The sequence below is a fragment of the Camelina sativa genome, chromosome 7 (genome assembly GCF_030686135.1).
Source record: "Camelina sativa cultivar CO46 ecotype springtype chromosome 7, ASM3068613v1".
NCBI lineage: Eukaryota > Viridiplantae > Streptophyta > Magnoliopsida > Brassicales > Brassicaceae > Camelina > Camelina sativa.
In genome coordinates, this window is record NC_141886.1 from 22,050,165 (window position 1) to 22,073,291 (window position 23,127).

General features: G+C 33.5%; 3 protein-coding genes, 1 long non-coding RNA gene and 1 pseudogene across 4 annotated transcripts; 3 read left to right on the forward strand and 2 right to left on the reverse strand.

Moving 5' to 3' along the window:
* Window positions 1-7,587: 7,587 nt before the first annotated feature.
* On the forward strand, window positions 7,588-9,821 carry LOC147941567 (uncharacterized; annotated as a pseudogene).
* Window positions 9,822-10,522: 701 nt separating this feature from the next.
* On the reverse strand, window positions 10,523-11,198 carry LOC147941568 (uncharacterized). Its single transcript, XM_087458568.1, has one exon. It carries the CDS (start codon window positions 11,189-11,191, stop codon window positions 10,523-10,525), a length of 669 nt encoding a protein of 222 aa, XP_087314694.1. The 5' UTR covers window positions 11,192-11,198.
* Window positions 11,199-11,755: 557 nt separating this feature from the next.
* Window positions 11,756-18,687, reverse strand: LOC104788758 (uncharacterized). Its single transcript, XM_087457018.1, has 4 exons — window positions 18,544-18,687; window positions 13,634-13,705; window positions 12,573-13,432; window positions 11,756-12,464 (listed from the first exon to the last, which is right to left on the reverse strand). The coding sequence occupies exons 3-4, from the start codon at window positions 13,428-13,430 to the stop codon at window positions 11,862-11,864; spliced, it is 1,461 nt and encodes a 486-aa protein (XP_087313144.1). The 5' UTR covers window positions 13,431-13,432; window positions 13,634-13,705; window positions 18,544-18,687; the 3' UTR covers window positions 11,756-11,861.
* LOC147941569 (uncharacterized) lies at window positions 16,828-17,730 on the forward strand. Its single transcript, XR_015561121.1, has 2 exons — window positions 16,828-17,061; window positions 17,308-17,730. It is a non-coding gene; the product is annotated as an uncharacterized LOC147941569 (long non-coding RNA).
* A 3,837-nt stretch (window positions 18,688-22,524) lies between the features above and the next one.
* On the forward strand, window positions 22,525-22,935 carry LOC109125474 (uncharacterized protein At1g43920, Chloroplastic-like). Its single transcript, XM_019227106.1, has 2 exons — window positions 22,525-22,650; window positions 22,726-22,935. Exons 1-2 carry the CDS (start codon window positions 22,525-22,527, stop codon window positions 22,933-22,935), a joined length of 336 nt encoding a protein of 111 aa, XP_019082651.1.
* The last annotated feature ends 192 nt before the right edge of the window (window positions 22,936-23,127 follow it).

A 23,127-nucleotide genomic window follows, 5' to 3' on the forward strand; every position in this document is an offset into this window, starting at 1 on the left:
CCCTGTAACAGAGCTCCCTGTTTGGAGAACCTTGTCCTCAAGGTTCAAAGGAAGGAAAGCGACGCTGCAAATCAAACAAGTACTCCCAAGTGGCCTCTTCTTCCCCTTCATTAGTCCACTTAACCAAGACCATTATAGCAGCACGACCTTGCCTTTTAACCATTTTCCTCTCCAAAATGACCTCAGGTTCCTTTAATAAAACCTCGTTAAGCAACATTGGCAACTCAGTAGTTGTGTGATTCGGACCCACCAGAACCTTAAGCTGTAAAACATGGAACACCGGATGGATATGAGAACCCGCAGGAAGAGCCAGTTTATATGCCACCGGACCACAACGATCAATCACCTTATAGGGACCATAATACTTAGGAGCTAGCTTCTCGTTGCCACGGACCACAACTGACTGCTGGCGATAGGGTTGAAGTTTGACAAACACATAGTCTCCGATGTTAAAGCTTCTCTCAGTGCGATGCTGATTTGCGAATACCTGAATCCTGTGTTGAGCCCTCAGAAGATGGAACTTTAAAATCAGAATCATACTCTTGCATTCTTGTAAGCTTTTGGCCACTACTGCGACTTTAGATTCGCCTGGAAAATAGGGCAAATGAACAGGAGGAGACTGACCATAAACAGCTTCGAAGGGAGTCGATTGAGTCGAGGAATGGAAAGTGGTGTTGTACCAATACTCAGCTAGAGGAAGCCACTTACTCCACTCAAACGGCCTATCACTACACATGCATTGAAGGTATGTCTCCAAGCAACGATTCACCACTTCTGTCTGTCCATCACTTTGTGGATGATAGGCACTAGAAAAATTCAACTCCACCCCTGCATTGCAAACAACTCTCTCCAAAATTTACTCAGGAAGATCTTGTCTCTGTCACTAACAATGGACTTGGGGCACCCGTGAAGTTTGAAAATTGTCCATGAATGCCTGAGCCACTGTCATTTCCGTATATGGGTGCATACATATATTATATATGCATGAATGAATGTATGCACATGTGAATGTATATATGATATATACATTCACATGTGCATATATTCAAACATGCGTACATACATTCACATGTGCATACATTCATCATGCATATTTTCTTTTTTTGATGCATACATACGTTGTTTGTTTCTTTACATCTATTGTAAACTTGTTCACTTGCTTTCTTCTTTGCTTCTTTTGCTTACTCTGTTTGCTCATTTACTTGTTGTGCCTTGTTTGCTTTCGCGTTGATTCTTTTGATTTTTGATTTATGTATTGATGTGTCTTCTTTGATATTCTTGTTTCTTTTTTTTTGAACAAACAAGTCTTTCTTTCATTCATCAAACAAGGTAATCAGGACTACAAAGTTTGAGAGGTTTCAAAGATAAAGCTTGATAATAAACATAGAAAACAAACTGAAAGATAGAAAAGTCGACAGTTATAGCCAAAGGTGTTGGAGATCTGAGCAAAGCATCAAACCACAATCAAGCTCAAGGTGCATCGACACAACATTCGCAAGCAAGGTGGAGATGTGGTTGATGGTCCATATCAAGATGACATTGGGACGTTGGGAGGATTTCCATAGCCGAGAGACACAATGGTTTGATCGGTTCTTTGGCAAGGAGGATGTTGAAGGGTTGAAGTTGGGCATGGCTTTCTTAAGGAAGTTTCGGTAACCACATCTCTATGAGCTATGATCATAATGCCAAACACCTTCAGACTTAGCCAAGGGAGAACATAAATCCAAGCTTTTTTGGTTTGAACTTGACAACATTCCAGGCACAAAGAGGATATGTAGAGAGGAGGAGGAAGGCTTCGGTAATCTTCTCTCCTTTGGGAGAAGATCATAATGCCGAACTTCCTGGGGAATTCAGTCTCAGAACAACTAATGTATCGTAGCAATTGCGGTAGTGAAGGCGCAGCTGAGGCAAATAGAGTAGACGTAAGAGGAACCGGTAACCATCTCGCAACGGAGGAGAGGTCATAATGCCGGTCCTCATTAGTCTCTGGTGGTCAGAGGTAGGGACCCTAAACAATTCTAATAACAGGGTTCTCAAGTAAACTTTGCAACAACAGAGCACCGATGAGTGATTATGTTCAAATTGCAGTCTTCGATCAATTGAAGCAATAAATCGACACAAAGGTAAGCTACGGGAAAGCAATTGATGACTTGGAACAGACCTGGACTCTTGAAGGACATAGGTTGGGTCTCGGGGCTTGTCAAGGTCGTGCACAGCTCCGGCGTCAACACAGAGCTCTTGTCCAACTGCGACCAAACAAAACGTTTGGTGAGGAGATCTAGATCCGAGGAGCAGAGAGATGATAAGGCTGACTTCAAGGGACACATGTGACAACGTCGAAGCACAAGGTAGATAAGGCGATTTGGAATCTTAGATGTTGCGATTGGAGGCTGGTAACTCAGGAGAATCACCTCCCTTGGAGAAACCACCGACAAAGACAGAGGGAGGAGGAGGGGATGAAGCTGAAGCATGGCCGGATTCGATGGGTGTGAACTTGGTGAACCTCCGGTGCGTTCACCGCCGGAACAGACAAAGAGTAAACTTAAGAGGAAAAGGAGGACACAGGGATAATAGGACAATTTCCCAACGACGCTAATCTGATTCAACGCCGCCGAGGAAGGAGATTTTGGGGATTGTGCGAGAAAGAGCGGCTAGGACGAACTCATTCCTCACAGCCTTATATCCCTCCTTACTGTATTGACGACCACGTGACTAAACCCTGTTAATACTTGATAGTTTTCGAAGTCAAAAACCTCCTTTTTCTAATCGTTTTCTTTGAAAAAACCAAGGTCTTTTTTTTTTTATATTCTTGTTTATTTGCTTTCTCAATTGATTCAAATATTGTTTTAACTCTTTGCTTCTTCTGATTCTTTGTTCCCTTACTTTCGTCATTGCTTTCTTACATGATTAACTTCATTGCACTTCTTTTTTTTTTTTGAATTGATTTCATTGCACATTTTCTTCTTTTTTGTACTTGTTTACTTCCATTAGTTGTTTCTTTTTACCTGTTTTATTGTTTCCATAATTTATTTATAACACTTATTTGCTCACTAACTAATATCTCCAATAGGAATTTTCAAATATTTTACAATAACTAACTTGATGATTATAGATTATAAACTTGTGTATATTTATGTATGGAAACTATATTGTTATGAAAATTATTCTATTTTAAAACTATATTTATGTATATCTTGAATAATATACTATATATAATAGAATTGATTATATTTAATTATGATAATAACATATAGTGTGAATAACATATAGTGTGATTGGATCGGGTATATATTTAATTTACTTCTATTAAAATATCATGTCACTTTTTTTATCTTATATATTTATACAAATAATTCAAATATTTGCAGTGCAATATTTTTAATATTCTAATTAAGTGATTGAAAGAAATACATACTAATCAATATTAATAAAGCTATAAAAGTTTGTGATCTACAAATCTTAAGTTTCTTTTTACCAAGTTTAAAGTATCATATGTTTTGTATTCTGATTGGTACCTGATATATCATGGTTTTTAGGTGTTTTTAGCCATGATATAAGTCTTATTTATAGAGTATTTTTGGTATTTTTAGAGTATTTTGAGTCTTTATAGGATTTAGCATGGATGAGAGCATAATGAAGCTAAATAGGAAGATTTGAAGCACATTCAAGCATTGAGGCTAAGCTGTGAAGTTGGGAGACCAGTTCAAGAGTGAGCATCGATCGATGCTTCATATGTGTCAATCGATGCATAGCCAAAGAAGACAAATCGGAAGTTTCCCGCAAGTTTTGAAGATTTACAAAACCGCCCCAAAGTTTTCCATATTTGTATCATTAGTCTTTGGACGTGTTTTAGGAATATATATAGGATTTTTATGGTCATTGTTTAGATCTAAGCTTTATTTTTCCTGCAACCTTTTGAGAAAAAACCCCTGAGAGATTTAGAGAGTTTTTGGAGAGAAGAATCAAGACTCCTTCCAGAGAAGATTCAGAACTCCTTTTCTACTTCTTTTAATCTCTTAATGCAATTTATTCAGAATATGATTTGTGTTTCATTGATTATGTCTGAGTAGATCTGCTTGTTAGGTTTAGGGTTTCTCATTAAGGATTTCATGGATTGTTAGATTGATTAATTGTTTGGATTCATTATCTTTCTTGTTCTTCACCATAGGTTGTTCTTAATGCTAGATCTTTGATTAGTATCTGGATTTAGATCTTAGGATTATTGATTGATATGAGAATATAATTGATTTTTCTAACAAAAACCTTTGGTGAGTAAAATTAGGTTTTGCAAAGAGATTTGAATTAGTGATTTTGTGAACTTATCTAAACTTGATTATTGCTGGTTTTTAACTTGAATTTTGCAAAGAGATTTAGATTTTCGGGTTTTAAAACTTAGATAATATTTGCAGTGAGAACTGATTTATTTTACAATTGTGTTTAGAGTTCAAGAACGGTGTTTAATTATTGAATCCTGCTTGCTTAATTAATTGATCTGATTTTCAATGATTTCCTGAGAATTTCCCTAGGTCTAGCGTTTAATCCTTCTGAATTTTACAATTCTTTTATTTTCTGTTTTGTTTTGCAAATTTAATTACAATATTTTGGTTTAGCATAATTAAAAGATTATTAAATCTATTGTGTGAATCTAGAGTTCTTGTGGATTCGATCCCTAGTACTACAATTGATCTATTAATTTGAGAGAGTAGCTCAGGTTAAATTTGAGCATATCAGTACCAAAAAAAACGAGTTTAACGCAATAGAACCGAATGCCATTGCATTGCATTTACAGTATAAATCATTGTTTATTCCAAATTGAACCGGACCTTGAACACAAACAACAACCCCACAATTTCTACTACCGATCCTAGTCCTGAGTATGATGAAATAGCTCATCACTCACAAAATCATTGTTAAAGCTCAAAACATGTTCCTTCGATAGTACCAGCCGTTCATTTTGTTATTTTTCATAACCAAAATTTAAATAATAGTTTATCTCAAATTGAACAAAAACTTCAACCAATGATTTCTAGTCGGCTAGTCCTGTAGAATGAATTAGCTACGGGCTGATTATGAAAGCTTTAAACAACATATTCCATTAATTGCATCAACCATCGAATAAGTAGGAGGAAATCAAAATGTAATTTGACTAAAACATTAACATATTTCTTTTGGGTCGTAGACTCGTAGCTTCAAACCCTCTTTGAATAGTTGAGAAAAGAAAAAGGCGAATAAGTGAAAAACATGTTAAGAAGATAAAGTAGAATTCCTCTTGGAATCCAATAATTTACTTTGTGTAAGTTTATTTTCTAATATAGGTTTTGGTAGCAGTGCTTTAACCTTTTAGCTTTCTTTTTACAAATTATTACTAGTATTTTTTTTGGCTCCTTTGGATTTAATTCTTATCTGCATAAGTCGTGGCAAACAAACCGAAACTTTCCAACGAACCTATTAGCTTTGTTAATAATAATATGCACGCAATACGGTTGGAATTAAGGAGATATGATTTGCAATTATGGCCAATTATAGCATTTGTATTTTGATATTATCCATTCCCTTTATACTTAATATTTGAAAACATTTCAATTGATTCATTTCCATGGGTTGGTCCTTCTTTCTAGGAAGGTAGGAGTATAACCATTTATAATTTGGCTCATTAGGACACACACTTATGTTTTAAACGAAATATCTTGTACATAAGTCCCATCAAAGCCTTGATAGGTTACTGTAAGAAAACTTTCGTTATTGTTCAATTGTCTAATCTAATCAAAAGACGTCTTGTCGGGAAAATTGGGGTAAAATCAATGAAACAAGAGGTAGATAGATCACTAGGCTAATCTATAACGAAGTAAGAACAAACTTATAGGATGAGATTATTTAATAATTTACATCACATCACGTGTGGATTTTCTTAAACTATTTTGGGGTTGAAATGTAATCCTATCTTTATTGGCCAAGACAAGTAACAACGAATCAAAATACAAAACCTTAAACAAGCAAAAGCTGAACTTGGGGAAAACCACCTAATGATTGATTTTTAAATTAAATTTAAGTGAGAGTTATTATAATGAGAGCAAAGTTTTGTCATTTATACTGGGCTAGGCCCATACATGTCTCATATCCAGTCCAAAAGTGAACAATATAGACATAGTAAAAGAATTATTATGACATCTCCATCAGTTATATAGCTATTTAGATGTCGAAAGAATTAAATAATAATACTTTTAATTTAATTTAATTTAATTATTTAATTACAACTGTAGACGCTGTGTCTTAATTGTTCTTGGCAGAAATACTTTCTATTCACTTCTCTATTTTTTTCTTATTTTTTTTTTTTATTATTTTTCTGATTTTTTATCAAATATGTTTGATGGAAATGCTCTTACGATAATAAATGATCAAACAAAAATATTTATATTGATCTCGCTGCATGTAGAGAATATAATAAATCGATTTTCTCTTTTGTTATTTCATTCTATAATATGACAATTCTTTTTATGTTGACTTTTCAATAACATTTTCAAATTTTGATATTTTTGGTCTTTTACTTTTAAATGAAAGTTTTGAAGTTTGTATATTGATTTCTCTGGAATATTTTGTTATGAACAGATACTATACATGTACAGTATAATATTTTAGTTTTAATTGTAATTAAAAATGGATTTTTTACCATTTTGCCTGGATCGCATGATACAGGATACTATGGTCTTTTTCCTTTCCAATGGCATAAACAGTCTTGTTATTTTTTTCCATATTTTCTTACTTACATCAATACACACATTTTTTTTGGGGGAAATTAATTTAAAAGGACATTTTTTCTTCAATTTGTCCCATTATGCCTTCTACGCTAAATTTGCCACTATGCCTAAATTACCCTTTAAAAAAAATGAAACTAACTTTTAAGCAATTTTAAAATTTCAATCACCTAAAAACAAATTCTACAAATAAGAAAGAGGTTGCCATAAGGTGTTTTTGATGAAAATTTGATGTTTTAACATTGAAAACAAATTATTCTGCAACATTTAGAATACATGTTCTACTAATTGTATATATTCTGAAGATATTAGATTATAAATTCTACATACTGTACATGTTCTAAAAAATGTAGATTACAAATTCTTCCCATTCTACTTGTTCTGAAAACTTTAGAATAAATATATCTTCTAAAACTTTTAGAAGTCGGATTTTGTATGTCTTATACAGAAATTAGAATATATATTCTACACATAACTCTATATTCTACAAATTTTAGAATTTGTTTTCTTCACTTTATACATATTCTACTGAAGTCAGAATATGAAATCTACATTTTATCATGTGTCCTGCGAAAATTAGAACACTAATTCTACACTTTCCACTATGTTCTTCATAATTTAGAAAGTATATTCTACAAAACTGAATCCAAAATTTAAGGAAACAAAATATTTACGTAATCCCGAAATTATGCTAATCAAATATATTCTTAAGATTACGTTCTAACATGTTTAGAAAACGTGTTCTGAAAACATTAAACCCCATTTTTAATCGATTTTGTTCAAGTTTTTTCAACATTTTCCAACCTAAATTTCATTCAAGAGTTCATTTTGCAGTATGTTGCAAATCTATGTAACATGTGGTGTATGGAGATGTATCGGCCAAAATGAATGGAGATTTATTGTTGATGAAGAAAAACGTGGGAGACTTCTTACTTTTGAAGTCAATTCAACTCTTGAAGAGCTAAAGATGATGGTTTTGGAAGACTATGAAATACAACAAAATATGGTTGATGTGGAATTTAGTTATTTACCCTTTGATCTCAGTGTTGATTCTCCTCCGGTTGTTATGATGAATGATCGCCAAGTGAAAAATTTTTGTTGCTTATTGGAGAATGAAGAATAACATACGGTTGTGTGTGACGTTTAAAGCCACGGTGAATGATAGAAGCAATATTGATCTGAATAAGGAACCAAGCGATTCAAGTGAGGGAGGCGTTGACGTTCTTCTGCGTGAAAAGCTGCCAAAATTTGTGAGTAAAGCAAAACCGAATGATTCTAACTTCATAACTTCTAAGGACGCTGAAGTTGGTGCTAGATCTATGATGGTTGATTCTATGGTAAAGAAGGGAAAATATTTCAAAAGCAAGGAAGCTTTACAGGTAAGTTTAGAAATTTTTGCGATGAAGTATAACTGCGATTACAGAGTTACTAAATCTGGTAGAAGATTTTGGTGTATACGCTGTATTGATAATGTTTGCAAATGGCGTGTTCGTGCTGAGTGCTTCGAAGGGTCTACATGTTGGAAAATCAACAAGTATGTGGGTAGCCATACTTGTGCTCCTTCAAGGAAAACGAAATTTGGTAGAACACCTTCAGCAAGAACAATCGGGAATCTCATCAAACATAATTATGAAGGTGTCAAGGAGGGACCTAAACCCAATGACATCATTAATATTATGCGTACTGAGAATGGATGTGAGCTAACTTATTCCCAAGCTTGGGAATCTCGTGAATATGCAATTAACGAAGTAAGAGGAATCCCAGAGAAAAGTTTTGCTAAGATACCTAACTACTTGCACATGCTAAAAGAGGCGAATCCTGGTACGCATACAAATTATGATATTGATTGTGATGGTAGATTCAAGTATCTATTCATTTCATTTGGTCAATCAATAAGAGGGTTCTACAAGAAAATTCGGAAGGTCATTGTAGTTGATGGAACGTTTTTAAAGAACAAGTACAAAGGAGTTCTACTAGTTGCTACAGCCGTAGATGGTAACTCTAATTTGTATCCAATTGCATTTGGGATTGCTGATTCTGAGAATGATGCTTCATGGGAGTGGTTTTTAATGCAGCTTAAGGTTGTTATTGCGGATGACAAAGATTTAGCTTTTGTGTCAGATCGACATATATCTATTGGTAAAATGATTGGAAAAATCTACCCGTTGGCTAAACATGGTATTTGCATCCACCACTTGATAGGTAATGTGGTTACAAATTATAAAGGAAGAGGTGTGGCTGGTCGTCTTGCAAAAGCGTCAAAAGCTTATAGAGTTGCTGAGTTTGATAAACATTTTGCGGAAATTTGCAATATCAGTCCGGCGATTGGAGGTTATCTACAGGAGGCTGATGTGAAAAAATGGGCTAGATGTCATTTTCTTGGATATAGATATGACATAAACACCAACAACCCTGCTGAATCAATAAATTCAGCTTTGAGATCACCGAGAGAGTATCCAATCATTCCTTTGTTAGATAGCATTAGAGAAATGTTAACCCGCTGGTTTTATGAGCGTAGGGCACAAAGTGAGCAGCAGAACGACCCTTTAACCATTGACGTGGAGCAGAAGATTTCTAGAAGAATAGAGAAGGGTGAAAAGTTTAAAGCTTATCCTATTTCTCAATTCATATTACAGATTAAAGGTAAAGGAGTAGATTTTATTGTTGATTTGGAGAAGAGGACTTGTTCATGTGGAAAGTTCGACACAGGAAAGCTTCCTTGTAGACATGCCATAAAAGCATGTTTTAGTATTGGGAAAAGTCTGTACCCATACGCTGATGATGTGTTCACTACTGCTGCATGGAGATCATTGTACGAGGAAAACATTAATCCTATAGGTGTTCCTGAAGATGAATGGTGTGTTCCCGAAACTGTTGGTTATGTAAAATTGTACCACCTGAGACAAGAAGAGGAGCTGGTAGAAGAAGAAAAAGAAGATATGAATCAGTGGAAGACAAGATAAGATCGTCACAAGGAGCGAAGAGGCGTAAGTGTGGCCGTTGTGGTAAAGAAGGCCACAATAGATCGACATGTGAAAACACAATCTAATAATAGGTTTGTTCAGCAACTTTTACACATCATTTCAAATACATGTTTTAGTTTCTTTAATTTAACAATGAATATTTTTTTTTTTCATCTCAGGCTGGCTAAGTGTTAGTTTACATGGAGGTTTAGAAGCATGACATCCCAAATCTTCCAGAATTTATAATGTAGTCTTATGGAGGTTTATAGGTGTTAGCTTACATGGAGGTTTATAATGTTATTGGATTTCTTATGTTTTTTAATCTTCAATTGCTTATGTTTCAAATACACGTTATTGGATTTCTTATGTTTATGGTCAATGTTATTGGATTTCTTTTGTTTTTTAATCTTCAATTGCTTATGTTTCAAATACACGTTATTGGATTTCTTATGTTTATGGTCAATGTTATTGGATTTCTTATGTTTTTTAATCTTCAATTGCTTATGTTTCAAATACACGTTATTGGATTTCTTATGTTTATGGTCAATGTTATTGGATTGTGTGAATTTTAGAAGCATGACACCCCAAGTTATAGAAGATGTGTTTGAAATATTTGTGTGTGCCTCGATGGTGTTGAAAAACAAGATGATAATGCTAATAAGAACCAAATAAATAAGAACAAGATGTGATAATAAATAAATAAATGATAATGCCAATAAGAACCAAATAAATAAAGAAATGATAATGCTCGTACGAAGACGTGAATTACAATAATAATCGTAGCACAATTAAAAATTTAACTAAGGATCATAATCCTACAATATGAGGCGATGAAGGTGGAGGCTCATACTTTTTCATTCGCTCAATGAACACATGATCAGATGCTGCTTCCCACAAGTCAACTGCAATCTTCGTACGAGCTTCTTTAATGTTGTCATCGTTTATCAAACTCAAATCCAGATTATGCATATGACATTCTATGTATTTAAGTGCATACACTCCGCAATCACAGCATGACTTATTAAGATTTTGTGGCACTGAAGCAAAAATAATAGAATATGGAGACAAATGAAGATATTTACCATAGCTTTTGGTCTGAACTTCCTTCACAAGTCGAGGGATGAGGATTGCAAATGGATCCACATGACTTCTGTGGGTCATACCAGAACAATCAAATACTTCAACAGTTCTTAGGGCAAAATTAATGCACACAGATATCCAATGCTTATTACTGATGTTCACAGGAGCGTAAACTTTGTCGAAGTCTAATGCCCATTTCTTCCCTGTCTTTCCATGAGAAGGCAAGTCACCGTTTGCATAACCCAAGATCATAGAATCCCACTTGTGGCCTTTTTTATCTTCTCTAAACTTCAAATATTCGTTTTTGATTTGCATGCTAAACAAACAATTCATGAAGCCAACACGATTTGACTTCAGTCGGCCTAAAGATGTATTCTCCCGAAATATATACATCATAGCATCCATTTCCTGAAAAATATTTCATTGCAAAAAAAAAATTGCAATTAAAAAAAAATATAATAAAGTATTACATAGCGTTACTCCCTCCAAATATTGCAACGTACCGGATTATGAAGCCAAACGTTGCTTGTCATGACTCGCTTTAGTAATTCCTCGTTAATTAAACTTGGACCCAACTGAATCATTCTGCAAATACACAAAAGAAAACACTATGCATAAGCATCGAAAGAGCATAAAACTGTAACAATTATAGTAATATATAATTGAACAACTTACCCCCTTGTTCTATGCCACTCTGCAAAAGCATCGAATCGATCATCAGAAACGAACACCAAAACAGAATCCATGTCAAATTCACCCGCGTTTGTAGTATTCAATCTCTGTATGTCATCTTTGCACAATACATTTTGTGTAGGATCAAACCCAAGTACATCTGCTTTTTGAGATAGGTGCCCTACTGATTTCTGTAAAAATTCTTGTGTATCCAAATTAAGATCTATTTCACTATGATGAGTGAAAAGATCATCAACTAAAACCGTTTCATCCTCTCCATACAAAAAGTTTAACAAAAATATTTACACTTATTATTACACCCACAAACATACATATCCGATTACATATTCTTTTAGAGTCTTAAAAAAAACACAAACATACATAACATAGAGATTTAAGTCTTACGTACCACAGATTTACTCTTCTTTTCTGCTGGAATGGATGGTTCATCAACCATGGCTTGAGTGCTTATTGTAATTCCAGCTGAAGTTAAAGTATCCTTCAAGAGTGAGACATCCTTTTCTATTTTTTCCAATCGGCTGTCAACCTTCTTCTCAAAACTCTTGAAACAACTCTCAAACACACTAATAAAGGACTTCATTTGTTCATCTGTTGCAGCTCGATGTGTTGTTGCTGCTCGCTCATAGAGCAGTTTCTTTTTCCTCCTCTCTGCACCATGATCAGGTTGTCTCTTCCTCTTGCAACCTGATTCTTCATCATTAGCAGCTTGCATACTCTCACCACTCTTTGTTGCACTAGACCCTTGATTTTCTTCACACACCTCACTGCCAACATCATCTTTTAATTGAATATGTTCACCCTCCACATCATCAACTTGTACAGTTCCCCAAATATGGTCTCCAAAATCATTTCCAGAACTGATCTTATCTTTCAAATTATCGACTTCACCATCGCTTGTTTCGTCACGCCATAAAAACTCAATGGAGTCAACAACGTCGAAATCGCCAGTAATAGATATGTATGGATAAACAATATCCTAAAAAAAAAAGAAAAAAAAACAGGTAGGAGTTAAAGATTAAACAATGACATCAACTATTAACAAAAAAAAAACATGTGATAAGAGTTGGGTTGGCAAAGAAAGTACCTTCGATCCAAATGTACTTTCTAGTTGGATGATATCATCATATGATACTTTGGCTGCGCCTTTCCAGTTAGAACATCGAGGAGCTTCTCTAAACTCAGTGATAATCTTTTCTCCCAACAACTTTCCAATGTCTGGAATTGCCTCCATCACCCATATTTGAAATGCATATGAGAAACCATCTAATGCATAGCTATTGATCTTCTTCAAATCTTCTCTTTTTTCTATGATAGACTTAGCAAGACTTTTAAAAGCTTTAAGACCCCAAGGATAAGTCCTCACCTTATGAAGATCCATTACCATCTGGATGTATTTGAGTGGAATATACTTTTTCTCATCCTTAGCCATAACCAACCCAGCTATCACAAGAAGATACACCAATCGGATCCTATCTACCTCATTCCATTTGTGAATTACAGGTAAGTGAACATCAACCAAGCTCTTAATGCTAATAGTCGGACCTTTTCTCTTCATTAATTTGCTCCAAAACCCACCATCATCTTTCCAATTCTCTAAATTACAACTAGAATCTGCAGTGCATTTGAGCCCAGTCACAACATGAAACTCTTGCATTGAAAATCTGAGTGGCTTCCCTCCAAACACAAACCATATCTCTCTTTTTTTCTTTGTAACCAATTGCCTAGACATCATGATGTGTATCAAACGTCCTGAATACCCTAAACCATTCTCGTAGAGTGCAAAGACATGTGAAAAGACTGGATCATTCTTCACCTTCTCATACTCTTTAGGTAGTGCTTGTTTGACTTTGCCCAAGATAGAAATTCGACAGGAATTGTTAATCTTCTTCACTTGTGGCTCAAATCCATCTCTAAACAGGCGTTTAGGAAATTCTGTTTCCATAGCTACACAAAAAAAAATTAAGAAAATAATATTCATTAGTATGATGAACATGATCGATTAGCTATACTAACTGTAAGAAAAAACACAAAAACATGATCGATTAGCTATACTAATTAATTCAGGGCATACCACATAATCTGAGTAAAACATAGAAACCAAAAAAGCAACTTGACTAAAACTACGCATGAAAAGTAAGTAATTACCTCTCTAAGCTGAAGCAGTTGTTCAAGGGTGAACCTCAAAAGCTCACGACCTTCAAACCGTGTGTCTCCTCTCTATAAAACATATACAAGAGTCATTAAACTTCAACCTCAGAATTCAAAGCGATAGATGAAAAAAAAAGATTAGATTTTGAACGAGTGAGCTCAAAACAATAAAATGTATCCAAACTATAAAAATCCAAACTTTATCCATAAACCAATTCAATACCACAAGAACAAATCCAACCATCTCAAAATTTATAGCTCAACTAACTCAAAAGAACGTGGTAACATTGAAAAATCAACAGACAACAAAAGAAAAACAGATGATTTCAATTGATTAGTTATACTAACTATAAGAAAAAACACAAATTTCAATCGATACATTATCAACTTTGGGGAAAAAAATTTGTCCCACAACAATCAAACACATATAGAAACTATATTGACTATATTGAAACAAATTTCAACCGATACATTATCACATTTGGGGAAAAAATCACATTTGGGGAAAAAAAACACAACCACAACAATCCAAACAAACAATTGCATGCATCGATTGAGAGAGAGAGAGAGAGAGAGAGAGAGAAATCGATTGGGTTCAATCAAAATTTTGGGGAAAATTTTTGAAATAGATTTGGGGAAAACCTCAATTGTGTGGAGACAGAGAGAGAAAGAGAGAGAGAGAGAGAGAGAGAGAGAAGCTACCAGAGTCGTCGCCGGTGGGAGAAGCTGCCGGAGTCGTCGATCCTCGCCGGTGGGAGAAGCTACCGGAGTCGATATCGTTTGAGAGAGAGAGATACTCGCCGGTGGGTATCGAGAGTCGATAATGTCGAGATTTTTTTCTTTTAGGTAGGTGAGTAGTAAAAAAAAGTATTACAAAAATCAGTAAAAAAAGTATAAAGAAATGGATTATTAAAAAAAGGAAGTATTGTTTTGATTAAATATAGGAAGTATACAAAAGAAGAAATATAGAAAAAGTTTGATAAGGAAATTTTGGTTTTTTCTGTATTAAGGGTATAACTGAGTTTTTCTGTATTCTAAAACCTATTCTACCAAACTCCAAAAAAAAAAGCATAGTGGGACAAATTGAAGTAAAAATGTCCTTTTAAATCAATTATCCTTTTTTTTTCATGTGTTACATATACTTTTTGACATCATTCTAAGAACTTGTCCGAATGTCTTTTCTTCCTTTTAAGACAATGGAGATGATTCGAAGGAGTATGACGTCAGCCCTAGTAAAGATTGGGAAACGCGAATACGGACGGTTGGAGTGTGACGTAGCATTGTCAGCCTCACCCACCAAACTCGGCCATAGACCTCTTTTCCAGTTTCCACTAAACTTGTCTCACGTACATTTTCGATATATATGTTACAAGAGTGTCAACTGTATTTATACGTATAACTGGTTACATATGTGTTTTCTAATGGAGATATACATGTCGAGATTTAAAGGTTTTGTGGTATTTTGCCGACACGGATGTTGATAGGCTGTGGGTGGTGTGTGTGACCACCAATTTATTTTTATTTTTTAAGAAAAAATTTAATATAAATAAGTAAAAATTGTGATAAGTGGTACGTAGGCTCGGATCAAATAGTGATGGAGAGAGAAGAAAACGACTGAAAGAAACTTGAGGGTTCCTCAAAATCACTATGTGGTATATATCGTAATTCCCTACATGGGCTCGAGAGGTACTGAAAAAATATAGAACTTTTTAATAAATTGTATTTTTCATTCCACTTTAGCAATTTAAAAACAAATGAAGAAAACGCTCCTTTGGCAGCCCTTGTCCAGTTGTCTCCCTTATATATTTTTTTTTCATACAATCGTGCAAATTGGTAATTCCCACAAGAACAAAAGTTAGACAACCTTAAATATAGATATAATATTTTTTCTTACCCTAACTTATTTAGCCCTCCTGTAGAGTTTGTGGTTCAGCTCAATTTAATTCTCTTTCATTTAGAACAAAATCACATACTAAAATACATGCGAGCAAGGCATATATATAGATTTTTTCAATATCTGGTATCTTAAGATTAAACGAACTAATATATGATAGCATATTTTAGTGTTGCATGATGTTGTGTGTCACGCCCAGCATAATAGATATTTTAAAAGAAAATAATGTTTAGACTTCGGATAAATTTCATATAAACTAATAACACCCACAATACTACTAAACAACTAAGAGATTCAACGGCATGTCGATTGCATGCATTTTGGAAAAAGGTCTATAGGAAATTATAATCTTTGATGGAGAAAGAAATAGTTCTAATTAATTACACTAGTTAGTTGATGATCCAAGAGGACTAAGGTATCTAGAAATAATTCTAAATTTCTTACTAACTAATGGTCTAATTAGAGGACTAATTATAGCTAGACTTTCACAGTTTTACGGAAGAAAAATAATTTCGTAAGTATTATTGTTATAAATAATTAAAGGAATTGAAAATAGCAGATAGAAAGAGTAAATGCTTCTGCCTTCTTGTGTGAGATATACGCAATACGCATAAACGCACAAACATTTACGTATATTTCTTTTTGAGTGGTGGGCTGTTTTTTTTTTTTTTGGATGCTATTCCTCTTCCAGCATCTACATGTTGGCCGATCTAGCAAATCTTTTGAGGGGGTGCAAAAATAATCTAAAAGTGTTCTTGTGGGGATTTGAACCCTTGAACTCAAAGAGTGTGTGGTGCATCATTGACTATCAGACTACTTACATCACAAATAAATACATATAAACTAAGTTTTTTATATTTTTATCTGCTCCACTTGCACCTAGCCCTGAGACGGATCCGGATATCCGGCCTTTTTGGGCATATCCGGATCCAGATCCAGCAGATATACAATTATATTATCCGAATCCGGCTCCGTTATTTTGGATATCCGGTCGGCGGATACCCGACTAAAATTAGAATATCCGCAGATACCCGACAAAGTATCCGGTTTATAAAAAAACTATAAATCAAATTGGGCCTCCAAACATATATTAAAAGCCCATTTACGGAATGAATAAAGAAAGTGTAGAGGCAGACTTATTTATAGATGCATTTAAGTGTGAAAAGTCTTTTCCCAAGCGATGTGGGATGAAGCTAAAAGGAAAAGACAAAAAATATTGAATCCCACATCGCCCAACACTTAAAATTTACTCCCCAAGCCCTCCTATATATATGTGTTAATACTCGAAGGTCAAATTATATTGGGTTGAGTGGGTAAACCGGATTTCCGGATATCCGGTTGGTTAAAACTATTTTATCCGGATCCGTATCCGGTTTAGGCGGATTTGAATTTTAGTTATCCGGATCCGTATTCGGTTGGACCGGATATCCGGTTTTCGGAGCGGATTGGACCAGATACCGGATGTCGGATACTAAGTCCCAGGGCTACTTGCACCCCCTCTAATGAACGTGGGTCCGCCCCTTGTTACTATGTTAGTGCTCTCGTCTTTCTTTCCTCACTTTAGTTTCCATTATGTATGTAACATTGTTTATATAGATTATACATATTATACTAAACAATTCAACCATATTAATCGAATAATCGTATAAACTCACAACAGAGAGATGTTGCAACTGAAAAATTATATACACACGTGTATCATAATAGTATGCATGATGTGCCTAATGACAAATTGTAGTAACGATTTTCCAAAACTTATGTAATCCATTGGTATCAGGACTGATTGGTATAATAAATAAGCTATTTAGGCTTTTAATGGAGCACTCAGAGTAGAGTGGATCTTGTACGTCCATTCAACAATCTTTGTGCCAAGAATGGTTGACTTTTTTCTTCCAGTTGAAGTATCGGACTGGCTACATGGTGCGTGCAAGTATGTGTCTTTGAAAAAAAAAAACAAAAACTGAAGATTTTTTTTATAAATTAATCAAACAGGTAATACAATTTTATTTTAAGTAATTAATAAACATTTTGGTCATATAAAGTGATAGGAAATTAAATATTATATATTCAATAATTATTATTTCAATACTTTAATGATTATAATACCAACCCAATTTTTGTATAATTCCACACCGTTTGTTTAACATATTTCGTATGTTCCATATTCACGATATATATTATATATTATTCTTTTTTCGTTTCGTCCGAATCCATTAATTGATCTACAATGTCGGTTTTGATGTAATTATATATTCTAGAACCTTAGCCTACCGAGGGGAAGCACATACGAAGCTTATAGCTACTAGAGCAAAGAGTGTGCACTAAAACTCATGTATAAAGAGGGTCTTATCAATACCTGTACGTACCGATGGTCATAGTCTCTGGATATATGTGGGAGTTAACAGCTATAAGAGAGGTGATCATAGTAATAATGAATCTATGATGCTGTAAATTAAATGGTGATAATTAATGTCGCTCGAGAGTCAAAATTGGATAAAAATTACTAAGGCTAACTAAGTACTCGTCCTGTTGTCCTACCATAACCTATATATATACGTACATAAATCTAAAACGAAAAAAGATATATAACAAAAGAGTTATAATGATTACTTCTTGGTCGGAATCTCCCGGATGTTTTATATGCTAGCTCAGAGTAATCATTGAACTGTATTTTTTTCTGAGCTATAATTTGAATTAATTAGTATTAGTCATAACAACTGCTCTGGAAGTGAGCACGTCACTGTTTTAAAGCAACCTAAAACTGTCGAATTCCTAAATCAGAACACTTATAGAATAATAGAATGATGCCAAAATATAATAATATAATCTTTGAAAGTTTTAATATGTATTAGGAAGTATTATTTCTTAAGAGATCCAAACAGGCCATATAAGACTATAAGAGTCTCTGTTCTTTCTTCAAAAAACGATTCTGGACCTTTAAGAAGAAAAGATGATAATAGATCATACACGCTCTTATATATATGGATACAGTCAGTATATATATATAACCAACCTTAATAACGCTCAATATTCCAGGATTTTCCAGCCAAATTAGTTTTTTTCTCGATCTAAATAATTTTAGAGAGATAAAAGGGAAAACTAAAAATTGAAGAAACTATATGGAAGAGAAGGTGAGACATCGATATCACACGGTCATGGAGATCAGATGAGGTACATAAGAAAATTAAACATATATATACATATATAGACACACACACGCATCCTCTTCTGTCTTGTTTTTGGATTGTTTACACGTACGTATGCATGCTGTATGCAATTACGTTCACGCACATGTGCTTGTATAAAGTTTAAACTAAAGCTACACATATAGAATTAATTATATACACACGTATAGCGGTATAGTAATCATGCTTGTTTTTTGTACAGTATAGAATTTTTTGATAAAGATGTTTTGTGTAGAATTAATGCATCTAAATACCTCGCTTAAAATTTCTATATATATATAGAATTAATGCATATGTATGTGTGTCATGTTTTTGTTAGATAGACAAGCAAAACATAAATTTTATAATATACTTAAAATGTTAAAGAGTATATAATTGAATTTAATGTCATCTTTGAATCAACATATAAATGGGTTAGTTTGTGAGAAATTAAAAAAAATAAAAATAATAATCAGTTAGTTAGTTCCGATGGAATTGAAATTTATACGTAAGATGTAAAAGTAGATAGACAGTTGTAGAAAGAAACAAAAGGAGTAGAGACAGAGATACGAAGGTAGAGGTGCAGACATGAATTATGCATAAATATAGATTATATATAGATCATATCAAAAGAAAAAAAATGTAGTATAAAAATAGATTAGATAGGGTCCAAACACAAACAATGAATGATGAATGCTAGGGTTCCGGATGCAACGTGATTATGTCGCTAGCCGTAGTGACAGTTCATGAGAGGACAACTTTTATGTTGTTTCTTCCTCTCTCTCTCCTTCTATGCAATAATTTATAGCACCAAAAGTAAATTAAATCAACCGTAAGTTTTTCTTCCATAAAATTTGCTTACCTATACACTATACATTTTTTATCTTCAGAATAAATCAAATAAAAAGTTTGAAAATGAGGATTAAGAGAGTCTTGAATGGTCGATCAAGGTAAGGAGAGTGACCGCTCAAGCCTCAAGTCAATTGCCGTCTAAGTTGTCTTTAGCTTCGATCGGTCAACAAGATGAGAGAGTATTCAGATTCACGATTAACACGGAGGATTACTGGTCAAGTTTTTTGGTTCACTACTTGGTTCTGATTTTTTATCCATAGGTCTTTATTTGGAACTATTCTTTGATATATTTACGATGGAGCGGTCATGGTAAAACATCTTTTTTAATTTGGCATCGGACTTGAGCTTGGTTTCATTCGATTGAACTAACTTTGTTTAGATATTTCTCGACCAAACTGTGTTTGCTTATAAGTTGTATATAGGGACTATTGTCACATGGGTTATACATGCCAATGTTATTATTCCTTTCAGTTACCTCTCCATCCAACATGGACGGTACATGGCTTTCAATGCTCTCTCTCTCTCTCTCTCTCTCTCTCTCTCTCTCTCTCTCTCTCTCTCTCTCTCTCTATGTCATGTATATATCATATATGTATGCTAATTATTTATCTTCGTTTAATTTATTCATAACCAGAATTAATATAACCATCAAATCAAAATTAAATAGTGTAAATGGTTCTCGTAATCTAAAACGTGTATTTATAATTATGTTCATGTTAAGCTGTCTGTACCATTGAGACGAGACACATAACGAAACTTCTATAACAACATTACATATTTACATATATAAAATTCAACGAGTGTTATAATCTAGAATAAATTGTATTTATTTACTACCAAAGTAGAAAATTGAAACCTTGTTCAATCTGATGCATGATGTTTTTAATATGTCTTAGGAAATCTAATTGATTATTAATAAAATGGAAATATTGACCAATCGTGCTTGTTACAATGGAGAATTGCTTTTTTTTTTTTTTTTTTTTAACCCATAATCAAATATATATATATATATATATATATATATATATATATATTGGCTATATATAGCCATTTTAGAGAAGTATTTACAAAAATGATGTGGTTAAAAATTAGTAAACAAATAGATAACTATTTTGCATTTATATAGTTTTGTCTAATAATTAATATGATATAATACACATTAGTGTCACCGATCAACTAAAATACTATTGCTCCGTCTTTTTAAGTACATATATCACTTATTTACAATTTTATCACCACACTATTTTTACGAATATAATCCAATTTAGACTATTAAGTGCATAGATCTATATTTTAATAGCGATTTTTTAAATAATGCAGAGAATTTTAAAATAAAAATGGGAAATAACCAATGTTGAAGAAAGCACTAGGCGGTATATGGGCGGTGACTCAGCGCCTAACACCTAGAACGCTTAATCGGAGTCTAGACGGTTTTTAGACGGTTTATGCATTTAAAACATAAAACATTATATATAAAAAATTATATAAAAATATATGTTAGAAAAATAAAAAAATTGTAAATTATAAACAAAAGTAAGAAATTACATTTATTTAAGTTATATTAACAACATATAAATGTTTATAATTACATATACAGATATAAAACTTAATAATTTAAATATATGTAGTTAAAAATCAAAAATAAATATTAAAATAAAATTTATGTAATTTTAAGCGGTCCATGCGGTCATCTAGGCGTCTGCTGAGCGCTTAGTGCCTAAACGATGCCTAGGTGGCTGCCTAGACTGCTTTCTTGAACACTGGAAATAACCAATAAGAAAATATGGGTCGAAGAGTGTTGATACACTTACCATGTATAAAACTTGGAGGGGCCAAATGAAAAGCATATAAATTATTCGGGGCAAAATATCAAGGAAATCTAAAGCAAGGTGGAGAAAATAAAGATAAAAGAAAGAGGAAAGAAGCAGAAGTGGAGCTGCAAAGGCAGTGAGGCAATCATTGCTGGTGAATGTGGATGGGAGCCCACTTTTTTCTTTTAATTATTTGTTTTCCTTTTTTCTTAATTTGTTTCCCATTTCTTATATTATTTCTCCATTTTGTATACATTTTTTCTACTCAAGTGTTTTATTCTTATATATATATGAGATGAGTTGGAAAATAATGCATAGTAAACTTAAAAGTACTGTATTCAATACTATAAAGTAGGGATATTTAATCCTTACTTTGATTTGGTTTCGTTTCAATCCCTACATTGATTTGGTTTCGTTTCGAATAGTTATACTTAAATTTGAATTTAATATAGTATGTATTGTTTATGATTCTTTGAATTCGAGATATAAATCAGTTATAGTTTAAGAAAACCTTTATGTGTGTGTGTGTGTTTTATTTTTTTTTGACATTCAATATAAGATGACCTTTGTTAACGCGCAGTAATGTTTGAAATAGGGTTCGTGATTGATGGTAAAATTTGTAGATTACTAGATTCAATCAAAAGGAGAAAATAAAAAATGAAAGAAATTTGAGAAAAGATAAAAATAATTTGACTTGACTAGAAGAGGGGTCCATAAGGGAGGGGATGAGGCTATGGTCGCTGTCTTTAGAGAGTGAATGATGCAGAGGACACGCACGTGGAGTCTGTTTCATCCTACTGTCCATCTCTTATTTAATTTAAGACTTATTTCTTATTCGAGAAAAATGTTAATTAAATCATCAACTTACATAAAAACCGTTAATTAAACTCTAAAATTTCTCTAAAGTCATTTAAATCATCCAATTGTGTTGACAAATTTAATTAAACATCACATTTTATAAAAAACACCAATTAATACATTACAAAAAATTGGGTAACAGAAGAATTAACCTCCGTTTAACATTATTAACATCTGTTAAATTTAACCCGTTAGACTAATTAAAAAAAACTCGAAATCCCCAAATCATTCGATTCCTAATTTTACAAACCCTAAAAATCGATTTCGCATCATCCTCTCTTCACCTTCTCTTCTTCACGATTTTGAGATATGAGTTGCAAATTTGGACAATCAAATTGTGAGAACAGAGGACGGGGTTGCCATGATTTTCCGAGAAAGTGTCATTGCGGTTTAGACCCAGAAAGACCTTACTTTCGTTGTCCAACCAGAGGAGATGTAAGTAACTAATTTTGTAATGAATTTGTGTTTTTTAGCTTTCTTTGATAAAAGTTAATCAATTAACAATTGTAGGAGCATTTGTTTAAGTGGGTGGAAGAAGTTGTGTACGAAGAGGTTATAGAAGCATTGCCGAAAATCTCCATTATTAACAATGAGATAAGCAATGCAAGATCTGAGGTTGCTGTCGAAATTGATGGGTTAAAGACTCAGATTGAAGAATTGAAGGAAGATGCAATGTTTAGCAAAAGAGAACTTAATAAATGGAAATTGATGATATTGTAGTTGGTGTGCCTTTGTGTTACTGTAATTGTCATTGTAATTCTAATGTGTAAAACCTCGAAAGGAACATTTGTTCTTGGTTACTAGTGTCTTTGTGTTTTGTCTTTGGTGTAGGATCTCATCGGTTGTAGTTGTGTGTCTTTGTATTGTGTCTTTGGTAATGAATAAATTTGGTTTGGCTATGAGTTTCACAAA